General features: G+C 33.5%; 1 protein-coding gene across 1 annotated transcript in view; it reads left to right on the forward strand.

Moving 5' to 3' along the window:
* LOC123552035 (uncharacterized) overlaps nt 1–20,428 on the forward strand; it is a 47,273-nt gene extending 26,845 nt beyond the window's left edge. The window contains exon 2 of the mRNA XM_045341418.2: nt 19,067–20,428. Coding sequence (XP_045197353.2) covers nt 19,067–20,417 — 1,351 coding nt within the window. The 3' untranslated portion in view covers nt 20,418–20,428. The remainder of the gene's footprint in view (nt 1–19,066) is intronic.
* Nucleotides 20,429–20,889: the final 461 nt, after the last annotated feature.

Genomic DNA, 20,889 nt, shown 5'->3' on the forward strand with positions numbered 1-20,889 from the left:
GAAATTCACAATCCATGTCCAAAAGTGCTTGTTTTACTATACAGCAAAGAAGGAGAAATTGTACTGGGCCGACACCATATGTCGGATTTAAGCAATTTGAACTAAAAGTACTTTAAATGTATAAATTTTGTAACCATGGTGATACTTACACTAACCTTTAGTCAGTATATTATACATATACATTAAATGCATGCGAACATACAATAATTTGCGAATTTTTGCCGTACGCGACATTAGATAATCACTTCCGGGCATGCGCAGAAGACGGCAACTCTGCAGTGAGCTACAGGACGGATTACACCAAACCGGAAGTGACTACTCAGTGTTACATGTGAAGTAGTCCAAAATGTAGTTCCATGCTATGGATGAAATCTGGTATAATGAGTGACATGAGGAGGTGACAGTTAAATTTTTGGCTTATGTTTATTGCTTATAGTATTGAGAATAGATCTAGACCATTTTCATTGTAAATTTCTTGGAATAAGTTTTATTCTTTGCGAAAAATGTCTACCTACGCGTAACTGCTAAACGGCTGTTTTCATGGGGGCATTTTTAGAGGGTGATGTTTCTCAGAACAGATTATTTTTCTTATTATCAACATAACATGTCAATATTTTTCTATTTTTGATAAGAAGACATGTTATACTAAATGACCATATATGGTTTTCATATCATTGAAATGCTCTAAAGTGCTGAAAATGAGGTCTGAATGTTTTGTTATTAATATGAAATAAATAAGGAATTGAATTGGTAGAATGTAACCTACAGGAATAAGGTCAGTAATTCGGTCGAAAATGTGCTCACGTGGTGTATCGAAAGAAGTGCATAATAAATAGATCCTAATTTTCCCATTTTTTGCGCAAATTCGTGTAGAACGAGTGCTTTAATCACCATTTTTCACTACTAGAATACATTTTGCATGAAATGAGACAGTTTTCATGTTCATACACCCCACATGGCAAGTTTTGCAGATCGAAACCGGAAGTAGCTGTTTACTGCGCGGACGAGAGCAAATATGCGCCATTTTTAGGGTAGCAGACCACAACTGACTGCCATTTCACTAGGAACTAAATACCCCCTATTTTCTTTTCATTTTTTCGTTAATTTGTGATAGAACTTTCATTAAAAAGATGTGTAGGAAAAAGTGATGTTCTCTAAAGATACGTAAAGACGACCTGAAGTTGCCGTTTTTTATATGAAACAAAGAAGGATTTGAATTACTGACCTTTAACCTATAATACAGGTTAAAGGTCAGTAATTCAAATCCTTCTTGAAATGGCGCATATTTGCTCTCGTCCGCGCAGTAAACACCTACTTCCGGTTTCGATCTGCAAAACTTGCCATGTAGGGTGTATGAACATGAAAACTGTCTCATTTCATGCAAAATGTATTCTAGTAGTGAAAAATGGTGATTAAAGCACTCGTTCTACACGAATTTGCGCAAAAAATGGGAAAATTAGGATCTATTTATTATGCACTTCTTTCGATACACCACGGAAGCACATTTTCGACCGAATTACTGACCTTATTCCTATAAGAAATGTTTCTTATCAAATTTCACATCATTTTCATCTCTATTTTCAAGAAAGATGTAACACCAAACATATTGCCAAGTTTCATTGTGAAATTTCGAGATCTTAGAGAAATATAGACATTTAATAGAAGCCACCCCCTACCAATTTACTGGGCTAAATTTTGGCCCTATGGTCCTTTTATCGTATATTTTGGTAAAAGTTTCACTTGTTTGCATTATTTGTCACTGGGACTCTGAAATGTCATTCATTCCGTCATGAATAAGACCCAGAAGGATGCATTTTGTGCATTTTCTGACATTCTGGAGACAAAATATTGGCTTTTTAATCCCAGAAATCACTGCTGAAATAGGCGCATCTACTCAAAATATGGTCAAAATTCAAAATTTTTCAAATTTCATTATTATTTTGCATTGGAAACACCCTTTTATATCATATACAACCGATTTATGACTATTAAGACTAATTGCGATGAGTTTCGAGAAAAGTCTTATTTCAGCTCTTATAAGAAATGTTTCTTATCAAAATTCACATCATTTTCATCTCTATTTTCAAGAAAGATGTAATACCAAACATATTGCCAAGTTTCATTGTGAAATATCGAGATCTTAGAGAAATATAGACATTTAATAGAAGCCACCCCCTACCAATTTACTGGGCTAAATTTTGGCCCTATGGTCCTTTTATCGTATTTATTTTTCACTGGGATTCTGAAATATCATTCATTCCGTCATGAATAAGACCCAGAAGGATGCATTTTGTGCATTTTCTGACATTCTGGAGACAAAATATTGGCTTTTTAATCCCAGAAATCACTGCTGAAATAGGCGCATCTACACAAAATATGGTCAAAATTCAAAATTTTTCTTTCATTATTATTTTGCATTGGAAACACCCTTTTATATCATATACAACCGATTTATGACTATTAAGACTAATTGCGATGTGTTTCGAGAAAAGTCTTATTTCAGCTCTTACATCGATTAGAAATACAACCAAATTGGCACGGTGTTGGGGTAAATATCGACCCGTCCGGAAAAGCTGTAGAGAGCGCCTTTAAAGCGAATGAATACTATGAAAAAATGTCCGTATAAGACAGCCCCGGCGTTCCATAGTGCCAGGTCAATACTTGAACATTGAAACGTTTGATAACAATAAATCAATAACATTCACACCAAACGGATTGATATGCACAAACGTTTACTTGTTTACTGTTGCGGACATGAGATTTGATTCGACATAAAATCAGTAAACACTTAATAAATGATATGATTTATTTAATAGGCATAAACTTAGCAAATGTTCATTGTTGGATTTAAAAGCGAAAGAGGAAGTAATAGTTAAAATGGCGACAGGGGGAAGTGAAGTCGCCTCAGATGAAATTTCTGAATTTCAATGCTTTACTTGTACTAACAAGAATGCTGTGAAATACTGTGTGGAGTGTCAAGGTTATCTTTGTCAGTCATGTGCTGATTTCCACTCACGATTTCCGTCCATGAAAGGGCACACGCTGCTTGACAAATCAAATTTCCACACCCCTGGATTGTCGACAACATTACCGGCGGTGCCGACAGAAAGATGCAGTATTCACACTATCAAACTAATGGACATGTACTGCAAGGATCACGATGAAGTGGGCTGCACAACATGTATGGCTCTCAGTCACAGGTATTAAGTTATTATATGTTTCTACATGAAAAGTGTATATACATTTTGACGTTATGCAAATCAATACGTACATTTATCGGTCTGTACTCAATTTTGATCTAAATTGTTATTCTTTTATCACGTACTGTGAAATAATTTAATTTCGTGGGCAAGAAATTTCGTGGTTTTGAACACGGTTATTTCCTGTGGATATGAATTTGTGGATTCCATCTTTTGAAAATGAAATTAAATGGATTTGGTTTTCCTCTTTAGGATAGAAGCAACCACGAACTCCACGAACATTAATTCTGCAAGAGTATTAATGATTTTACAGTATCGCAATAAGATAGGAAGTACTTAATTTAATTAATCTCATCAAGGAAATATGGTTTCTAAATGAAATAAATTTACATTTAAAAAGAAAAACTTTCAGTATAAAAAAAAACGTATAGGGATATCGCTTTAAATCTGAGGCAAAAGATCAACACAAAGAAACAAGAAATATATGTAATAAATGGTCTTCGTTCGTCAGTCCGTATGTCCGTTGACATTTTCTTCAACATAATTAAAGCAACCAATTTCAGTCAAACTTCAAAGGTTTTCTTTTCTCGTGTAAAGATGCGTGTATTTAGTAGAAATTCGAAAAATGTCTTCCCGTCGGAGACGCCTTCTATGACTTCTAAATAATTTCACACAAATGTTTCTTGGGTGACCCTCTACCAAGACTGTTCATATTATTCCAGTTAGTCAAAAGACCTGATAGTCAGTGGGCCATAGTCAGTTCTTGTTATATGAAATACTGGAAACCTTTTACATTTTCTCGTTAGAACCTGCTGGTCAGATTTTAAAACATTTTCACACAAATAATCGAACTTCTTCCAAGTTTGTTTAATTAAATGAGACTTGTTAAAAGGCAAGTTCTTAAGTAATTTTGTACAAAGATTTCTGGGATCATGACTATCTGACAAATTTGTAGCCTATAGTAAAAAACAAATTTCTCGAGCATCAATGGCTCGAATATCCAGTCTCACCATAGCACTTCATGTGATATTGAGATTTCAAATGATCAGTGCTTTACTATTATTAATATCTTGTGTTGGGGATTTTGTTTGACAATGGTGTAGAAATTGAGAAATTGATCCTTTCGATTTATCTACCTACCACTTTAACTGAAGTTATTGTGAAAATGTTATTGCTTAGCCCTCTTACACATAGTAGAAAATACTGTATTTTTTGTAATACAGTTTTTAATCATGGTAATATATTTCCTTTTGTATATTATGCAATTCGTAATTAAATTTTGGAACTGAGATTTCTATTTTTCCTTTCGATTTTATGGATTACAGACTGTCTTTTTTTTTTGCTGATTCATCAGTACCCATTTTATTTCTAAGCTATGAAACACAGTCTATTTAAATCTACGGAGTTATACGAAAGGGGTGGCTAGGATTACGGATCCGTAATCCTAGAATCGGAGGCTAGGATTACGGAAGTACAACCCTATGCGGATAGGCTACGATTACGGGAGTATTTGAAGAGTTACAAAATACATAATAAAACATGCATAAATGATGTTGTACGCCTACTAATTTCACTTTAAATAGTAAATTCTAATGCCTACTTGCGAGTTGTGTTTCCGATCCGATAATCTTGGGTAGGTTGTAGGCAATACGATAATTGCGGCGCGCGGAAGTTTCGTTGTCATCCTTCTTTGTATTGTGTACGTGAGCGTTCAGTTATAAATGGACATTTATTTATGGAAGCGTTGTAAATTGATGGAATGATAAATACTGAAGATGAAAATAATAATGCTTCAATGTTAACATAATTGTATCCCTGAGGGGGAAATCCAAAACAACATACGTTTTTATCATGATGTGCTGTATTTTAACTGTGGATTCTCTTTTGTTTATTAGGTTTTATTGTTTTGTCTAAAATACACATTCAAGAGAAGAAGTTGAGCTCATAAAATATTTGTTTCAGTCATGTATGCTATGGTTTTTGTAAGTGCTCAAAATAATTATCTCCCACCAAAAGCGCAGGGATATTGTTTTGGCTTTGTCGTCCTGTCTGTTAGTCATTCCGTCCGTCCGTCACACTTTATTTTACACTCTAGTGGTCACATTCCAAGTATCATCATCATGATTCTAGGTCAGAGTGTTTGCCTTGATGAAATCTTGGTCACATTCAAAAGTGGGTCACATGCGGTCAAAAACTAGGTCACTAGGTCAAGTCAAGAAAAACCTTTATGCTATAGTACTTGCATTTCAAGTCCAGTGACCATGTTTCTTGGTCAGAATGTTTATCTTGATGAAATATACATGTAGGTCACTAGATAAAAATCCTAGTTTGAACTCTAGAGGTCACATTTCAAGTCCAATCGTCATTGTTCTTAGTCAGATTGTTTGCCTTCATGAAATCTCGGCTTGAAAAATAAAGTCACTAGGTCAAAGCAAAGAGAAGTGTTGCTTACACTCCAGCAGGCATATTTTGAAACTTTTGAAATGCTGATTGCACCCTTTTGGCGGGGGATATCAATTCAAAGAATTCGCCTTGTTTTTACTGCAATTTTAGTGTTTAAAATTTTTAAGCTTGTTCAACTTATGAGTGCTTTTGTTAAATGATACTCGTTTTAGTTTTAATCATATATACTATGTTTTTGTAAGTGTAAAAAATATTTTACTGCATTTAAGTATTTAAAATTTTAAAGGTTGTGAAACTTATGACTGTTTTTTATAAGTGAAAAAATAGTACTTAAATACTTTTTCTAACAAAAATGAGTATTGTCTTGAATGAAACTAACTATACTGTTTTAAGTATCTAGTACATTGCACACTTACACTTCACATACAATGTTTCCATTATTCCTAGTCATACATTTTATCAACTAAGTCATTTGTTTCATTATCTTTGAATTTTTTAATATTTGTTATTTCCATTTCAGTTACATTCATTGAAAAGTTCTCTATGTATAAAAGTTGTACATAGATCAATACAGTTACTTAACGGTTATATACTCTTACTGACTTACACTATCATGATACCACCTATTGCAACATCAACTTTTTATTTTAACTTGAAGGGATTCCACTAAGGTAATTTGACAACAGGTCCTTGTATTTAATACTTCTAAAGTTGTGAAAAGAAACTTTTTTCAAGGAGACCCGAAATACACATGTATTTTGCCCTAAAAATATTTAAAACATTAAATACACATAGAAAATACGCTGAGAATGGGATCAACATGCTTCCTGACAATTTTGAAACAAATACCAGATTATCATTAAAAATCACCAATTTGAAGAAATTACAATGTTATGTATACCAGATAATAGACATGTAAGTCGATCTAATTCCGTCTTTGTCAAATTAAATAACAAATGTTATTTTAATTAACATGTTTCAATAAATGTTGTTTTTTTCTAATTCATTAAATTTACGATTCACATATATTATTGCCCGTAAAAGATATAATCAAAAGATTAAATACCGTGATAACTAAAAGTTACGCTGAGTAATGGGAATAACCTTCCCGACTCTCAATTTTGAAACAAAAACCCGATTATCATTCAAAATCACCAATTTGAAGAAATTACAATGTTATATTATATAATTTTTTTTTTATCGGCTTGGTCATGATAAAGTGAACATTTTGTTTTAAGAATGTTATATCTCGAATTTCAGCTTACTCAGTGTTTGAACTTAATACAGTAGTGGTTTTTGTATAGTTCATAACCCAAGCTTTCTGGAAATGTATGGTTTTGTATATTTGACTTTATATCTAGAATGAAGAAAATAGCATAATATGACCTAAAATGGCCATTTTTTCAAGAAATTGATGTTGCAAAAAAAAACAACTATTGTTTCTTGAAAGCTGTAAAACATCCACTGTGATTTGTTAATTTTGATGTTTTGATTCTCCTGATAAGAAATTATTTTCAGTTCAAGGCAATTTTTTACAGAATCAAACTCGGACCAAAATTGAATACTGAATAGTTATTTATATAAAAGTGTACCTTTGTTATAAGTTTTGAGTTTTACACCCATTTTTTTAAGGTAAAGACAAACAAATTAAAAGTAATAGATTTGTAAATAAATTACTGTTGCTGGCTGTATAAAGCATATAACTTCAAATATCTAGTTAACAGTACTACATAAAAAGGCCTGAATATTTTCTATGAATATATTCAAAATTTTACATTTTTTGTATAGTCCGTAGGCCCATAATTACAAGTAGTGGCAAAGAAACATTTGCAGTAACTTTATAATAAATTACACTGTTTTAGTTTCAGGCAGTAACTAGCATTTATCACTAAGAATAAATTAGAGCAACAACTCCTTCTTGTCTGTTCTACAGGGTAAAACCATTTACGGACTATACAGTATAGTCCGTAGGCCCCCAAATTCTTATTCTTTAATAACCTGATAAATAAACATGAAGTTGTAACAAGCAAGGAAACTTGATAAAATAGTAAGGTTTAAACACACACAGCATCTGAAGCCTCTTAGTACACAAAATTCAGTACTTATGTAGAAATTGGTGTGTGCACTACAATGAAACTGACATCAGTCCTTCAGGCCAATAAGTGCAGTCACCAGTAACATAGAATATAGGTTGTTGGCTTTAATGTAAGAAGTAGAGCTAATCATCTACCTTAACTAAATAGAAATGTTTTATGCTAAATATTAAATTTGGTGATATAGTACTTAAAATTTATAGAGGTAACTAAGCCAACGGACTATACAAAAAATTGTTAAAATGATATGCCTTAAATACAAACATTTATTTTCACAGGATATTAAATCTAAATTAATGAAACTATGAAACCTACACCAAGAAATAATAATAAAGAGGCTGAGTCTGAAAATAGTGCCAGTACTAGTGAAAGCAAATCTGACAATGTAGGTAAGAAATGCAGGCGCATGCATAGGTACCTGTTTGCAGGATGTTAAAAATGATCAAGACTTGAGAAAATGCCTGCCAAAGAGCTTGACATACAGAGGCAAATTTATAAAAAATGGGAACAGAAAATTAGAGGCACAGTAGATGAATTTTCTACAAATTTCTTTTTTTTTTTTTATGGGCATATATGTTATTCCACAAATCACTTAAATATAATAACATACAAGCTCTATGGCTTTTGAAAAGACTACATTAACAATGTTTGTTATGGAACTACTTAAAATATCATAACCTTACATACTAATTTTTTTTATATAAAGACAGCTAAATTTCTATATGGACGCCAATCTCCAATCATGGGCCATATTAATAAGTATTCTAATAAGTATTCTAATTAACCAAAAAAGGTACTGGCTGAATAGAGATCAATGCAAACACCCATTAGACTGCACCATATTCTAAGGGGTATTTACCAAAAAAGGTACTGGCTGAATAGAGATCAATGCAAATAACCATCTAACTGCACCATATGCTAAGGGGTATTTACCAAAAAAGTACTAGCTGAATAGAGACCAATGCAAATAACCATCAGACTGCACCATATTCTAAGGGGTATTTACCAAAAAAGTACTAGCTGAATAGAGATCAATGCAAATAACCATCAGACTGCACCATATTCTAAGGGGTATTTACCAAAAAAGGTACTGGCTGAATAGAGATCAATGCAAATAACCATCTGACTGCACCATATTCTAAGGGGTATTTACCTAAAAAGGTACTAGCTGAATAGAGATCAATGCAAATAACCATCAGACTGCACCATATTCTAAGGGGTATTTACCAAAAAAGTACTAGCTGAAAAGAGATCAATGCAAATAACCATCTAACTGCACCATATTCTAAGGAGTATTTACCAAAATAGTACTAGCTGAATAGAGATCAATGCAAATAACCATCAGACTGCACCATATTCTAAGGGGTATTTACCAAAAAAGTACTAGCTGAATAGAGATCAATGCAAATAACCATCAGACTGCACCATATTCTAAGGGGTATTTACCACAAAAGTACTAGCTGAATAGAGATCAATGCAAATAACCATCAGACTGCACCATATTCTAAGGGGTATTTACCAAAAAAGGTACTAGCTGAATAGAGATCAATGCAAATAACCATCAGACTGCACCATATTCTAAGGGGTATTTACCAAAACAAGTACGAGCTGAATAGAGATCAATGCAAATAACCATTAGACTGCACCATATTCTAAGGGGTATTTACTAAAAAAGGTACTGGCTGAATAGAGACTGCACCATATTCTAAGGCGTATTTACCAAAACAGGTACTGGCTAAATAGAGATCAATGCAAATAACCATCAGACTGCACCATATTCTAAGGGGTATTTACCAAAAAAGGAACTAGCTGAATAGAGATCAATGCAAATAACCATTAGACTGCACCATATTCTAAGGGGTATTTACCAAAAAAGGTACCAGCTGAATAGAGGTCAATGCAAATAACCATTAGACTGCACCATATTCTAAGGGGTATTTACTAAAAAAGGTACTGGCTGAATAGAGACTGCACCATATTCTAAGGTGTATTTACCAAAAAAGGTACTGGCTGAATAGAGATCAATGCAAATAACCATCTGACTGCACCATGTTCTAAGGGGTATTTACCAAAAAGGTACTAGCTGAATAGAGATCAATGCAAATAACCATCAGACTGCACCATATTCTAAGGGTATTTACCAAAAAGGTACTAGCTGAATAGAGATCAATGCAAATAACCATTAGACTGCACCATATTCTAAGGGGTATTTACCTAAAAAGGTACTAGCTGAATAGAGACTGCACCATATTCTAAGGGTATTTACCAAAAAAGGTACTGGCTGAATAGAGATCAATGCAAATAACCATCTGACTGCACCATGTTCTAAGGGGTATTTACCAAAAAGGTACTAGCTGAATAGAGATCAATGCAAATAACCATCAGACTGCACCATATTCTAAGAGGTATTTACCAAAAAAGTACTAGCTGAATAGAGATCAATGCAAAAACCCATCTAACTGCACCATATTCTAAAGGGTATTTACCAAAAAATGGTACTGGCTGAATAGAGATCAATGCAAATAACCATCTAACTGCACCATATTCTAAGGGGTATTTACCAAAAAAGTACTAGCTGAATAGAGATCAATGCAAATAACCATCTGACTGCACAATATTCTAAGGGGTATTTACCTAAAAAGGTACTAGCTGAATAGAGACTGCACCATATTCTAAGGGGTATTTACCAAAAAAGGTACTGGCTGAATAGAGATCAATGCAAGTAACCATCTGACTGCACCATGTTCTAAGGGGTATTTACCAAAAAGGTACTAGCTGAATAGAGATCAATGCAAATAACCATCAGACTGCACCATATTCTAAGGGGTATTTACCAAAAAAGTACTAGCTGAATAGAGATCAATGCAAACACCCATCAGACTGCACCATATTCTAAGGGGTATTTACCTAAAAAGGTACTAGCTGAATAGAGATCAATGCAAATAACCATCAGACTGCACCATATTCTAAGGGGTATTTACCAAAAAAGGTACTAGCTGAATAGAGATCAATGCAAATAACCATCTAACTGCACCATATGCTAAGGGGTATTTACCAAAAAAGTACTAGCTGAATAGAGACCAATGCAAATAACCATCAGACTGCACCATATTCTAAGGGGTATTTACCAAAAAAGTACTAGCTGAATAGAGATCAATGCAAATAACCATCAGACTGCACCATATTCTAAGGGGTATTTACCAAAAAAGGTACTGGCTGAATAGAGATCAATGCAAATAACCATCTGACTGCACCATATTCTAAGGGGTATTTACCTAAAAAGGTACTAGCTGAATAGAGATCAATGCAAATAACCATCAGACTGCACCATATTCTAAGGGGTATTTACCAAAAAAGTACTAGCTGAAAAGAGATCAATGCAAATAACCATCTAACTGCACCATATTCTAAGGAGTATTTACCAAAATAGTACTAGCTGAATAGAGATCAATGCAAATAACCATCAGACTGCACCATATTCTAAGGGGTATTTACCAAAAAAGTACTAGCTGAATAGAGATCAATGCAAATAACCATCAGACTGCACCATATTCTAAGGGGTATTTACCACAAAAGTACTAGCTGAATAGAAATCAATGCAAATAACCATCAGACTGCACCATATTCTAAGGGGTATTTACCAAAAAAGGTACTAGCTGAATAGAGATCAATGCAAATAACCATCAGACTGCACCATATTCTAAGGGGTATTTACCAAAACAAGTACTAGCTGAATAGAGATCAATGCAAATAACCATTAGACTGCACCATATTCTAAGGGGTATTTACTAAAAAAGGTACTGGCTGAATAGAGACTGCACCATATTCTAAGGCGTATTTACCAAAACAGGTACTGGCTGAATAGAGATCAATGCAAATAACCATCAGACTGCACCATATTCTAAGGGGTATTTACCAAAAAAGGAACTAGCTGAATAGAGATCAATGCAGATAACCATTAAACTGCACCATATTCTAAGGGGTATTTACCAAAAAAGGTACCAGCTGAATAGAGGTCAATGCAAATAACCATTAGACTGCACCATATTCTAAGGGGTATTTACTAAAAAAGGTTCTGGCTGAATAGAGACTGCACCATATTCTAAGGTGTATTTACCAAAAAAGGTACTGGCTGAATAGAGATCAATGCAAATAACCATCTGACTGCACCATGTTCTAAGGGGTATTTACCAAAAAGGTACTAGCTGAATAGAGATCAATGCAAATAACCATCAGACTGCACCATATTCTAAGGGGTATTTACCAAAAAAGGTACTAGCTGAATAGAGATCAATGCAAATAACCATTAGACTGCACCATATTCTAAGGGGTATTTACCTAAAAAGGTACTAGCTGAATAGAGACTGCACCATATTCTAAGGGGTATTTACCAAAAAAGGGACTGGCTGAATAGAGATCAATGCAAATAACCATCTGACTGCACCATGTTCTAAGGGGTATTTACCAAAAAGGTACTAGCTGAATAGAGATCAATGCAAATAACCATCAGACTGCACCATATTCTAAGAGGTATTTACCAAAAAAGTACTAGCTGAATAGAGATCAATGCAAAAACCCATCTAACTGCACCATATTCTAAAGGGTATTTACCAAAAAATGGTACTGGCTGAATAGAGATCAATGCAAATAACCATCTAACTGCACCATATTCTAAGGGGTATTTACCAAAAAAGTACTAGCTGAATAGAGATCAATGCAAATAACCATCTGACTGCACCATATTCTAAGGGGTATTTACCTAAAAAGGTACTAGCTGAATAGAGACTGCACCATATTCTAAGGGGTATTTACCAAAAAAGGTACTGGCTGAATAGAGATCAATGCAAGTAACCATCTGACTGCACCATGTTCTAAGGGGTATTTACCACAAAGGTACTAGCTGAATAGAGATCAATGCAAATAACCATCAGACTGCACCATATTCTAAGGGGTATTTACCAAAAAAGTACTAGCTGAATAGAGATCAATGCAAAAACCCATCTAACTGCACCATATTCTAAGGGGTATTTACCAAAAAATGGTACTGGCTGAATAGAGATCAATGCAAATAACCATCTAACTGCACCATATTCTAAGAGGTATTTACCAAAAAAGTACTAGCTGAATAGAGATCAGTGCAAATAACCATCTGACTGCACCATATTCTAAGGGGTATTTACCAAAAAAGGTACTGGCTGAATAGAGATCAATGCAAATAACCATCTGACTGCACCATATTCTAAGGGGTATTTACCTAAAAAGTACTGGCTGAATATAGATCAATGCAAATAACCATCAGACTGCACCATATTCTAAAGGGTATTTACCAAAAAAGTACTAGCTGAATAGAGATCAATGCAAATAACCATCTAACTGCACCATTGTATAAGGGGTATTTACCTAAAAAGGTACTAGCTGAATAGAAATCAATGCAAATAACCATCAGACTGCACCATAATATAAGGGGTATTTACCAAAAATGGTACTAGCTGAATAGAGATCAATGCAAATAACCATCTAACTGCACCATAATATAAGGGGTATTTACCTAAAAAGGTACTAGCTGAATAGAGATCAATGCAAATAACCATCAGACTGCACCATATTCTAAGGGGTATTTACCAAAAAAGGTACTGGCTGAATAGAGATCAATGCAAATAACCATCAGACTGCACCATATTCTAAGGGGTATTTACCAAAAAAGGTACTAGCTGAATAGAGATCAATGCAAATATCCATCTGACTGCACCATATTCTAAGGGGTATTTACCAAAAAAGGTACTAGCTGAATAGAGATCAATGCAAACACCCATCAGACTGCACCATATTCTAAGGGGTATTTACCAAAAAAGGTACTAGCTGAATAGAGATCAGTGCAAATAACCATCTGACTGCACCATATTCTAAGGGGTATTTACCAAAAAAGGTACTGGCTGAATAGAGATCAAATCAAACGCCCATCAGGTTGCACCATGCTGGACGCTGTTGGCTCCACACCCGCAACCAGTGTAGATCACAATCAGCCTGCACATCCATGCAGTCCGACAATGCTCTACACAGCCAGCAAAGGTAAAACCAACCGCGTCAAGCTAGGCAATGGTTAAGATGTAAACCAAAAATATGTATTTTCAAGCAACCAGTAAGGGAGATACTAAATTATAAAATAAGTTCTTTACTATTAGACATTAATTTGTTATAAATGGTGAAAGGCGAATGATACTGTTTTACATTAAAGTTGCTTTTATCTAAGAGATAATAGTAAAGCATTTCAAACTAGGCAATTTCCATGTTACTTTTGACAGATCTTAATGTTAACTTTTTATGAATAAATGTCTACCCAATTTTTTCACAAAAAAGAACGGACAACATACATACACACATAAACAAGACAGTACACTACAACAGTAAAAGGATACCACTACTTCTGTCAATTTATGATATAGGAAGACATATAAGGGCGAGAAAAAAAACACATAAAAAACATGTTATAAAGGAGACAAGATCAGTGAGAGTCTGTTGCAAGACCCTTTTACAAAGTAAAATGGAGCCTTGAACAAAGTGGAAAACAAAAAGCAAACTGTAAGTACTGAAGGTGAAAAAAGGGGAGAAATAAAATAGATGAACAGAAAAAGTTCAGTGCAGCGCTGGAAAAAGATAATAGACTAAATATGTAATTAATCTCTATTCAAAAGCAAAGAAGCATATTCACTCCATACGTCTCTGAATTTATTTAATTTATTATCTTTTTTGGCATTAAACATCTCTGTCTTCAATAGAAATTCCACTTCGGTTCTGAACATCACTATATTTGGAAATATATGATTCATTCTACATTTAAATATTGTATATTTAGCCACTAAAATTAGATTTGTTGTAGCTTGACTAAATTTTTCATTTCCCAAAATCACATCCACAATAGACCAGTTTGTATTTAGATTGGTACATTTGTCCCTTAGCCATCTTTTTACATCATTCCAGAAAGCAGTAGTAAATTCACAGTCCCATAGCAGATGTTTTATAGTTTCACTTTGTCTGTTGCAAAAACTGCACAAATTATTGTTTTTAATGTCCATTTTTTCTAACAAAGAGTTTGTTCCTAGTATTCTATGGTTTATTCTGTACTGGAACCACTGCAACTTTGAATTCTTAGTGACAATAAATGGGAGTCTATATATAGATGACCAATTAAAGTTAACATTCAGGTTTAATTCTTCACACCATTTTCTATTAGAACATGGAAACTTGCTAGATTTTAGCAATGAGTCATAAATAAATCTACAACCCTTCTTCTTACTATTGACAATTTTGACTGACAAAGGTTGTACAGGACTGTCTTCTTTTTTGCATGATGAGGAATTCTCAGACTGTTAAGAAAACTTCTAATAGATTCTACAATATTTTGATATTGTAGGAAATTTGTGTTTATATTATGCTTATTAATTAAGTCATTAAAGAACAAAAAATTTCCATTTCCATCTAAGAAATCATTAACTAAAATAATGCCATTTCTTACAAATCTTGGAAAACAAATACTTGTTCTTCCAACTTTAAACATACTGTTATACCAGACAGGTAAGGAGCAAAATTCACTCCATGAGTTTGGGCATTGTAAGCTCAATTGTGTGAAACCTATGAACACATCTTTCCAGAACATGTTTTTGACAGTAGTTATTTTATTTTTCAAAAAATCATTTCCATATTTTGTCAAATCTTCCAGGAAAGGGTATATATCTTTCACTAGATTAAAATATTCAGTATTGTAATTAAGGTATCTTCTAAGCCATGTTATCTTCAAAGCTGACATGAAAACCTCCAGATTTACCATTCGGAGTCCTCCATATTCATATGACTGAGTTATGATATTACGTTTTATTTTGTCTGGGCCCCCAGACCACAAATATTTGAAAAACATATTTCGAATTGTCTTGACAATTTCATCACTAGGGTTTGGTCGACTCATAATGAGGTGGTTTATTTTTGGTAATGCTAAAGTCTTAATCACCACATTTTTGCCAATTGGAGTGATTTTTCTTTTTGACCACTGAATAAATAATCTCTTAATTTCTTCAATTTTCAACAAATAATTAGTTTCAATAATGTTGTTCAGGTCAACAGTGAAAATAACTCCAAGTAACTTAAAAGATTCTGATTCCCACTGTAAATTGAGTTCAGGACAAATGCTTAAGTTGCTTTTTTTCATTGAACCAATCCATATAGCTTTAGTTTTTTCTACATTGATTTTAAGACCTGAAAGTTTAGCATAAACATTTAAAGTTTGCATGGTATTTTTCAAAGACTTTTCAGTTCCATCTAACATTATAGTAGTGTCATCAGCATATTGGGAGAGTAGAAATTCGATGTTGTTTAATCTGATGCCTTTAATATTTTCATTCTGTTTAATTAAAATTGTTAATATCTCAGCACAAAGTATAAAAATATAAGGGGAAAGGGGATCTCCCTGACGGCAGCCACGTTGGACCCTGAACCAATCTGATAAATGCCCATTAATGGTTACACTTGATACAATATCAGTATAAAATAATTTAATCCATTTTATGATATTTTCTCCAAAATTGAAAAATCTTAGGACCTTGTACATAAATGTCCAAGAAATAGAGTCAAAAGCCGTTGAGAAGTCAATTAGCAAGAGCATTCCTGGTAACTGATGTTCTTCTGTATATTGCATAACATCATACACTAACCTTATATTATCACCCATATACCTTCCTGATAAAAAGCCAGTTTGATCTTCGCTTATGAGTTTACCAAATACTGTTTTCAAACGTTGGGCAATGCTGCCTAAAGCAATTTTCTAAGATACATTTAGGAAATGGGCCGCCAATTTTTTATATATCGTTTATCTTTATCACCTTTTGGTATGCAAGTTATGACCCCTTGTTTGAGAGAAACAGATAATTCTCCCGTGTCCAGAGACTGATTAATAGACCGTACCAGAAAATGACCTATATCTTTCCAGAAGAATTTTTAAAAAATCTGCAGTAAAACCACTAGTTCCTGGTGAGGAATCATTAGACACTTTCTTTAGACTGACCAACATTTCAGTGTAACTTGAATATCCTTCTAAGCTTTCTTTCTCATATTCTCTTTACTTAGGTATATTATCATTTAACAAAATGTTGTTTAAATCAATGTTTTCAGTGTGTCTATATGAATACAAATTTTTATAGTGTTTAACTGCTTCATTCATAATTTCATTTTGACTAGATAGTAAAGTACCAGATGATGAAAACAGACAGTTGATTATTTTTGAAATATAATTCCTATTCTCTACAAATTTCAGTTAACAAAATACTGGTGCTTTATAACTCTCTGAAAAAACTGAAATATTAAGTCATTTGTACAATAGTTATTCTGCATACTAGAAATAATTCAAATATTGCAAAACATTTAAATGCCATGTTTGTATATGAATATTTTAAGTATTCGGCTTTTAGATCTACAATTAAGTGAGTAAGTCAAAGTTCTTTTTTCTTGCAGGTAATGTCATATATCTGTAATGTTGTATTTCTGAATTCAAACATTTAGGAATTATTTGTTCCATTGATAGTAAGGAAATATAATGTTCAGTTATTTAATTTATTGTTCATAAGATTTTGTTAGCTCTTTTTGAAACTTCACAAGTTACATAAATGTAAATAAGTTATATAAGGCAAGCTGTTGACTTCTTTTATAATTATGTATAGTCCGTAGGCCTGTTTACATTTTGGGAAAAAACCCAAAATTTCCTTGATGGCACAAATAAGTTCTAAGGTTTGGTTTTGTTTATTCATAAAACTTGTTATTTACAAAAGCTTATACCATTTTAGCAGTGTCATTATGCAATTTCAGTGAATGTTACTATTTCTAAACTCAAACGTTTATGTGTTAAAAGTTAATAAAGTTGGTTAATGGTTTCAAATGATCTCAGTATGTTTAACTAAATAAGTGCAGATAGTTACTCACTTCTTAGCTAACCATAAAGTGCTTTTACTTCTGAAATGAAATTAGTTTGTGCTCTCTTCAGGGTACAAGAATTTGTAATAAGCTTACTTGTATAGTCCGTAGGCCCTATATAAGGCACTATCAGAGACTTGTCTTGCAACATAATAATGAGATATCAAGTTCAAACTTCAGATTAAACAAGCTGTGAATTTCTTAAAAATCTTGAGTATTGAATTAAACCAATTTCAGCACACATTTTTACTGCAATGCTAATGTCAGTCATCAAGTTCATTTCTGTTTTGACACCTCCTTCAGTTTTTGAAAAATATTTGTAAGCTAGAAGTGAAATTGTTTTACAAAAACAACTTGTATAAGTTGTTGATAAGTACTTTTATACATTCGAATAGAAATCAGAGATATATTAACCTTTGAAGTACGCTTAACATTGTATAGTCCGTAGGCCCTTATGTGTGTGTAAATTTAACAGGTCATAACTTTTACATTGGGCATAAGAAATTCAAACCGTTTCACTAAAACTTGCAGATGGGCTGATGCAGCTGAAATATAAATAGCATTTTGCAATAGCTAGAAGTTCAAAAATTGACCTTCGTGCAACATAAGTGCTCACTTTATCATAAATGTATACAGCAAATAGCCTCGGGCAAGGTATAAACTCCGGTTGAGTAAAAAGTTTCATCCCTTGTCGTTACAAACCTCTAATTAACAAAACCAGTGTCAAGATAAGAAGATCAACAAAAATCGATACTAGCTTTAAGATGGTATATAGGGAAACAATCAAATTCAAACATTTTGGCTTAATAATCAAGGGACAATACTCTTCAAAATACGGTCTCATTTCTGGACATGACATATGTTTTGTAGTGTAATATATATAAATAGGTTTGGCAGAAAGGTTTACAAAACTTGGCACGCGCTTATGCAGTTTTACATTACAAGCAAAGAAATAGTATTAACAATAGAAAACTCATTTCCAACACTCTTTTTTCCGCCGTGCTTTATCTTTTTTGCTGCATTTTTGCAGCACATTTTTACTTGTGAGATATAGAACTCGGGTTTCCGCCTTAGATTTAAAGAGACGTGGTTGTAGGGAAAATTATCTCAATATTGCCTTAAATGTTTTGTGATCATAGTGAAATATATCAACTTTTATAAATATAAATAAAACTATCATTCTGCATTGGTATTTTTATATATATAAGGTACACCACTTATTATTTGTTTCTGCTGATAAGAATTTTACATTTTAGATAAAACTGATGTTGTATGAAGATGTTGACAGTTTTCATTCCATTTGTAAATATTAAGTATACCTAACAAAGCTGCTACTGGTAGCTTTATTATCACTTTGCACAAAGTTTCAATCCCAGTCTTCAATGTGTTCTACATTTACCTGTTTATATATTGCAGATCGTGCAAAAATGTCCATTCTATTCCTGATGATATTGACATGTTGTTAGAAACAACCGACATAAAAGATATCAACCAGAATTTACAACGCAGTAAAGGAGCGTTTGAAGACATACAAAAGAAGAAATGTGAACTCCTAAAAGACTTAGATTCCTCAAAGAAGGAAGCTGATACAGCAATAGAACACACCAGTGAGGAATTCATCGCTCTTGTTAAAAACCTTGAGAGGAAGTCGATAGAAGACGTCGAAAACGTGTATCAAACATCAAAGACCCGCGTTGAAAAAGACACGAAAGAAGCAAATCGCCAAAAAGATGATCTAGAGAAGGTAATGACAGACTTACAAACATCAGAAGGAAATAAGGCACAGCAATTTGTCTGCATGAAAATCGCCAATCGGAAACTCAAAGAAGCAAAAGAAGTTGAGCTGTCTCTCAAAACAGCGGCGACAGAGGCGAAAGTGATATTTCTAATAGATCCGAATGTGCAGTCTTACTTTCGAAACATGAAGACAATCGGGAAAGTAAGCAGCGTGATAACCATAGCTAAAAGGGATGAAATATATACAGTCGCGCAATACAAAGATATGAATGTTAAGTTACAACAGGATTCTACAACTTGCAGTATATTTGGCTCTTGCTGGACTGAAGATGGATTGCTGCTGCTGGTGGATCATAACAACCAAAAAATGAAAAGTGCAAATATTACAAATATGACTGTAGATAAGTATTGCAGTTTTGACAATAGCCCGTATGGCGTCTGTTGTACGAGTAGGCAAGAGGCAGTCGTCACATTCTATACAAAAATCATCCAGTTTGTCTCCATTGGTAATCAGCTAATACCCTCAAGGAAAGTCCAGATGAATCATAATTGTTTAGACATTGCATATAAGGAAGATAAGCTATACATCACTGATAATGCACAAACCATATACATACATGATATGACAGGCAACGAGTTACAAGCAGTATCACAGGATAGCTCTGGCATTGGTATGTTCAGCTGCACTAGACAGATTGCTTTTAACGACATCACGCAGGGTGTGTTTGTTGTAGATTCGAGCAAAAGTGTTATAATTCTTGATGGACATTATCAACCAGTTGCTACATTTACTGATTCAGGATTGTCCAATGCATCGGCAGTGTGTACAGATCGTAGAGGAAACATCTTTGTGTGTGGATATAGCTCATATAACGTAATACAGATAGGATATGATGGCAAGAAGAGAGGAGTTGTGGTAGACAAGTCTCATGGAGTTCAAAACCTGCAGTCTGTCCGCTTTGATTCAGTTCAGTGTAAACTGATAGTTACACAGTTTAATGACATTGTTAAAATTTTTGACCTTAAGTAAATGAGGCAGTTTTCATATAAAAAAGAAGAAAATAGAAACTATGATTATAGTGTATATACTGTTTTATCTTTAGGGACAATACCGTTTTTGTTTTATTTAGTATAAACAGAGTCAAATTTCTCCCTATGACAGTTTTATAAAATCACTAAGATTAAAGTCTCTCAATAATTAACTTTCTTTTTCTTAAATGAAGTATTCAGTTGTTAATTTTTATCAGACTCGCCTTTTCAATAAATGTGCGCTCAAATCAAAAATGTACGCATGTACTTTCTGCTTTGAACTTAAGTTGTATAAATTATTAATACATTTCGTTTAAACAACATCGTTATTTATTATCAGCACGTGGGCGTGTAAATAATTGCAACAGTACAAACTGTAACTTGTAAAAGCATCCATTCTACGTGCAGATGAAATTGATGTAAAATTTCATAATAGACTTCTGGATTCGGTTCAAATGGGTCTTATTAAACTT

Source organism: Mercenaria mercenaria, chromosome 4, assembly GCF_021730395.1.
Source record: "Mercenaria mercenaria strain notata chromosome 4, MADL_Memer_1, whole genome shotgun sequence".
Lineage (NCBI taxonomy): Eukaryota > Metazoa > Mollusca > Bivalvia > Venerida > Veneridae > Mercenaria > Mercenaria mercenaria.